Below are 4,280 nucleotides of genomic sequence, written 5' to 3'. Positions count from 1 at the left end.
TCGTTTCCCATCCAAGTTACCTCGTTCATGCACAGGCAAATGAATTAAATCCATAGGTGTTAGTGGATTAAAACCATAAACAATTTCAAAAGGAAAAAACGAAGTAGTAGAATGTGTAGCTCGATTATATGCAAACTCTATAAACGGTAAACACTCTTCCCATGATTTCAGATTTTTATTGATTACTGTCCTAAGTAGTTGAGTCATAGTTCGATTAACTACCTCAGTTTGTCCATCTGTTTGTGGGTGACAAGTTGTAGAAAATAATAACTTAGTTCCTAACTTACTCCACAGAACACGCCAAAAATGACTTAAAAACTTCACGTCCCTATCAAACACTATACTTTTAGGTACTCCATGTAAACGTACTATTTCCCTAAAGAATAAGTCTGCAATATTAATAGCATCGTTAGTTTTATGACATGGTATGAAGTGCGCCATCTTACTAAACCTATCGACTACTACAAATATTGAATCCCGACCCTTTTTTTGTCCTAGGCAAACCTAACACAAGGTCCATAGATATGTCTACCCAAGGTTCACTAGGTACAGGCAAAGAAGTATACAAACCATGGGGTTGAACCTTAGACTTAGCCTTTTTACAAGTTATGCACTTTCCACATATGTGTTCTACGTCATGTCGCATTTTAGGCAAATAAAAATGTTTCCCTAATATGTCTAAAGTCTTTTGAACCCCGAAGTGTCCCATTAAACCACCCCCATGTGCTTCCCTTACCAATAATTCACGCAAAAAACAATTAGGAATGCACAATTTATTTTCTCTAAACAAATATCCTTCATGCCTATAGAATTTATCAAATGCACCTTTGTCACATGAAGCATAAATACTAGAAAAATCACAATCAGATTCATACATACCCTTAATATGTTCGAAACCAAGTGATTTAGTACTTAATGAATTTAAAAGCACGTACCTTTGAGACAACGCATCGGCAACTATATTTTCGTTACCTTGTTTGTACTTGATGACGTAGAGAAATGTCTCAATAAACTCCACCCATCTCACATGTCTTTTGTTCAACTTACCTTGACCTCGCAAATGCTTTAAAGATTCATGATTGGTGTGTATCACGAATTTCTTTGGCCATAAGTAGTGCTGCCAAGCCTCCAATGCTCGAACAAGTGAATATAGCTACTTGTCATATGTCGGATAATTCAATGCTGCCCCACTCAACTTTTCGCTAAAGTAAGCAATATGTCTCATTTCCTGCATTAACACTGCTCCTATACCTATTCCTGATGCATCACACTCAACCTCGAATGTTTTATCAAAATTTGGTAATGCCAAAACATGTGCTTTACATAGCTTAGCCTTAATTGTGTTAAATGCAATTTCTTGAGATTCTCCCCAATGAAAACCTACACTCTTGGTGCTAAAATCTCTTACAAATCGCCTATAAAAACTAGCCAATCCATGCAAACTCCTAACTTCAGTTATAATTTTAGGTGTTGGCCATTCCTTTATAGCTTTTATCTTTTCTTCATCGACTTCCACCCCATTAGCACTAACCACAAATCCTAGAAAAACAACTCTATCCATGCAAAATGTGCACTTTTTGAAATTAGCATACAGTTGTTCCTTTCGCAACACAACAAGCACACAATTTAAATGTTCTAAATACTCATCTGGGTTTTTGCTATAGACTAAGATGTCATCAAAATAAAATACAACAAATTTCCCAATAAAAGCACGCAAAATATGGTTCATTAAACGCATAAAAGTGCTCGGTGCATTAGTGAGTCCAAACGGCATAACTAACCATTCATACAACCCATACTTAGTCTTAAGCGTTGTTTTCCATTCATTACCCTCTCGCATGCGAATTTGATGATACCCACTCTTAAGATCAATCTTACTAAAAATGCAAGCACCATGCAACTCATCAAGCATATCATCTAGCCTAGGTATTGGGTGACGATACTTTACCGTGATATTATTGATAGCTCGACAATCCACGCACATTCTCCAAGTCCCGTCCTTCTTAGGCACCAGCAAGACAGGTACAGCACATGGACTCATGCTCTTCCTGACATAACCTTTACTCATCAACTCCTCCACTTGCTTTTGAAGCTCCTTCGTCTCTTCGGGATTGCTTCGATAAGTCGGTCGATTCGGTATGACAGCTCCGGGTACAAAGTCAATTTGGTGCTCGATGCCTCTGATTGGTGGCAATCCACTTGGCATCTCCTCAGGAAACACATCGTCGAACTCCTACAATAAAGATTTAACCAAACTAGGGAGGGATGTGTTAGAATCCTCAAAATTGAGGAGGGACTCCTTGTACACTAACAATATCATTTGCCTATTATCGCTCATAGCCTTTATCAACTCACTCTCTTTTGCATAGAAGTTGACCTTTGGCTTTTCTTTCCGCTCAACTGACTCTTTTTCTCTCCTCTCAACTGACTATTTTTCTCTCCGCTCATGTGGCTTCTCTCTCTTTTCTCCACTCTCAGCCACCTCACTATTTTCTCTCTTATTGATGGTTTCACTATTACCTCTCCTTTTTCCTGACTCTCTTATTCTCTCGTCTTTCTCACTTTTCAGCTTGATTTGATCTCCATACACTTGCGCCGGTGTTAATGGTGCAAGAGTAATAGTCTTCCCATCATTGACAAAGCTATAACGATTCCTATAACCATTATGTGTGACCCTTCTATCATATTGCCATTGTTAGGAAAATATGTAATTGGAAAATCTGTGACCAAGGACCAAATTGTCAAAATTGTAAAGTTAAGGACCAAATTGTCAATGTTCAATAGTTCAGGGACTAGAGTTACAATTAACTAAAGTTTATAGGCTAGGTCTAGGGTTGTGTGGGATGCCTCGAAGATGCAAGCGGCGCTTTGATTTCGCTAGAGTCTCGCCTTGACCTCGCTCGAGCCACAATTGCAGAACCAACTTCGCTAGACTCACGCTGAGCCATCGCTCGAGCGAAAGGTACGTCGCTCGAGGCTCGCCAGTACCTCGCTCGAGCGACCATGTTACCTAGCCAATTCTAATTTTAAACGCTCACGAATGTTTGACGCTCCACATTACCATATATCAACCTCTATATATACCAAACGTCCCATTCGTGTTCATTAACCCGAAAATTCACATTGAAAACACTTTGAATATTCTTTCAATTCCTTGGCAACCAAAAATCCAAATCATTCTCTCCAAGGATCAAAAGCCAAAGAAATCCTTCATTGTTCTCATACCAATCCTTGGCTTGTTGAGTAAAAACATCAAATCCATAAACCCCAAAACACCTGTCTCACAACTCCAATTAAACTTCCAGAAGATCATCAGTTTGAAGGTCCGGGAAGGATTTGCTTGAAGAGTTGGAGTGCGTGGCGATTCACGGGAGGTAGAAGTTATACAAGGCTGGGATTTAGCACGGATCTGCAAAATCCAGGAGGGTCTTGAGTTCATACAGCAAGGAGGTCAGAAAATTGAGAGTGTCAATGATGTCTGGTGTGCTGTAAGTTGGTTTCTACAATAGTGAATCTCTACTGGCTTGTGCCCGGAGTTTTTACCCAGTTGGGTTTCTCCGTCAACATGTTTATTGTGTTTTTACCGCTTTAATTTATTTACTTGTCAATGGTAATCTAACATAGGTAGATAAAGCACGTGAATTAATCTGGACAAATTATAATTTGTGTGACTTGTTGCATGAATTATTCAAAAAGTTTTTAATTCTGCAAGAACACCTATTCACCCCCCCTTTAGGTGTTAGTTGGGTCGAACGATAGGTTTTTCAAGTGGTATCAGAGCCTAATCTCGTCCTTCATCATTTGCAAAGAGGTCCGCCACCTCATCTCGAGTCCTGACCCATAGTTGTCTAGATGAGTCAATCACTGTCTGTACCTCCGTTTTTCGACGGAAGTAATTATGCATATTGGAAGGTTAGAATGCGTGCGTTCCTTAAGTCCTTAGATGAGCATGTTTGGATTAGCGTTTAAAATGGTTGGAAACCTCCATCTACTACCGTATCAGCTACCGTATCAGGAACAATTAACCTTACTGACATATCACTGTGGACTAAAGATGAATTAGCTGCATGTAATTGGAATAGTAAGGGAATTCATGCATTATTCATGGCTCTATCTCCATAAGAGTTTAGGAGAGTGTCTATATGCGAAACTGCTAAAGAGGTTTGGGACATTCTCGAAACTACACATGAGGGAACTAAGATAGTAAAGAACTCAAAATTGCAAATGCTAGCCTCTAGGTTTGAAGAAGTGAGGATGAAAGATGATGAAACCTTTGATGA

The 4,280-nt window shown here is 39.2% G+C and overlaps 1 protein-coding gene across 1 annotated transcript in view; it reads left to right on the top strand.

Moving 5' to 3' along the window:
- Nucleotides 1–4,224: 4,224 nt before the first annotated feature.
- LOC111374255 (microfibrillar-associated protein 1-like) overlaps nucleotides 4,225–4,280 on the top strand; it is a 1,350-nt gene continuing 1,294 nt past the window's right edge. The window contains exon 1 of the mRNA XM_022996909.1: nucleotides 4,225–4,238. Coding sequence (XP_022852677.1) covers nucleotides 4,225–4,238 — 14 coding nt within the window. The remainder of the gene's footprint in view (nucleotides 4,239–4,280) is intronic.

The sequence above is a fragment of the Olea europaea genome, unplaced genomic scaffold (genome assembly GCF_002742605.1).
Source record: "Olea europaea var. sylvestris unplaced genomic scaffold, O_europaea_v1 scaffold1224, whole genome shotgun sequence".
Taxonomy (NCBI): domain Eukaryota; kingdom Viridiplantae; phylum Streptophyta; class Magnoliopsida; order Lamiales; family Oleaceae; genus Olea; species Olea europaea.
The sequence above is the reverse complement of the archived record's forward strand: the minus strand, read 5'-3'. Positions and strand labels throughout refer to the sequence as shown.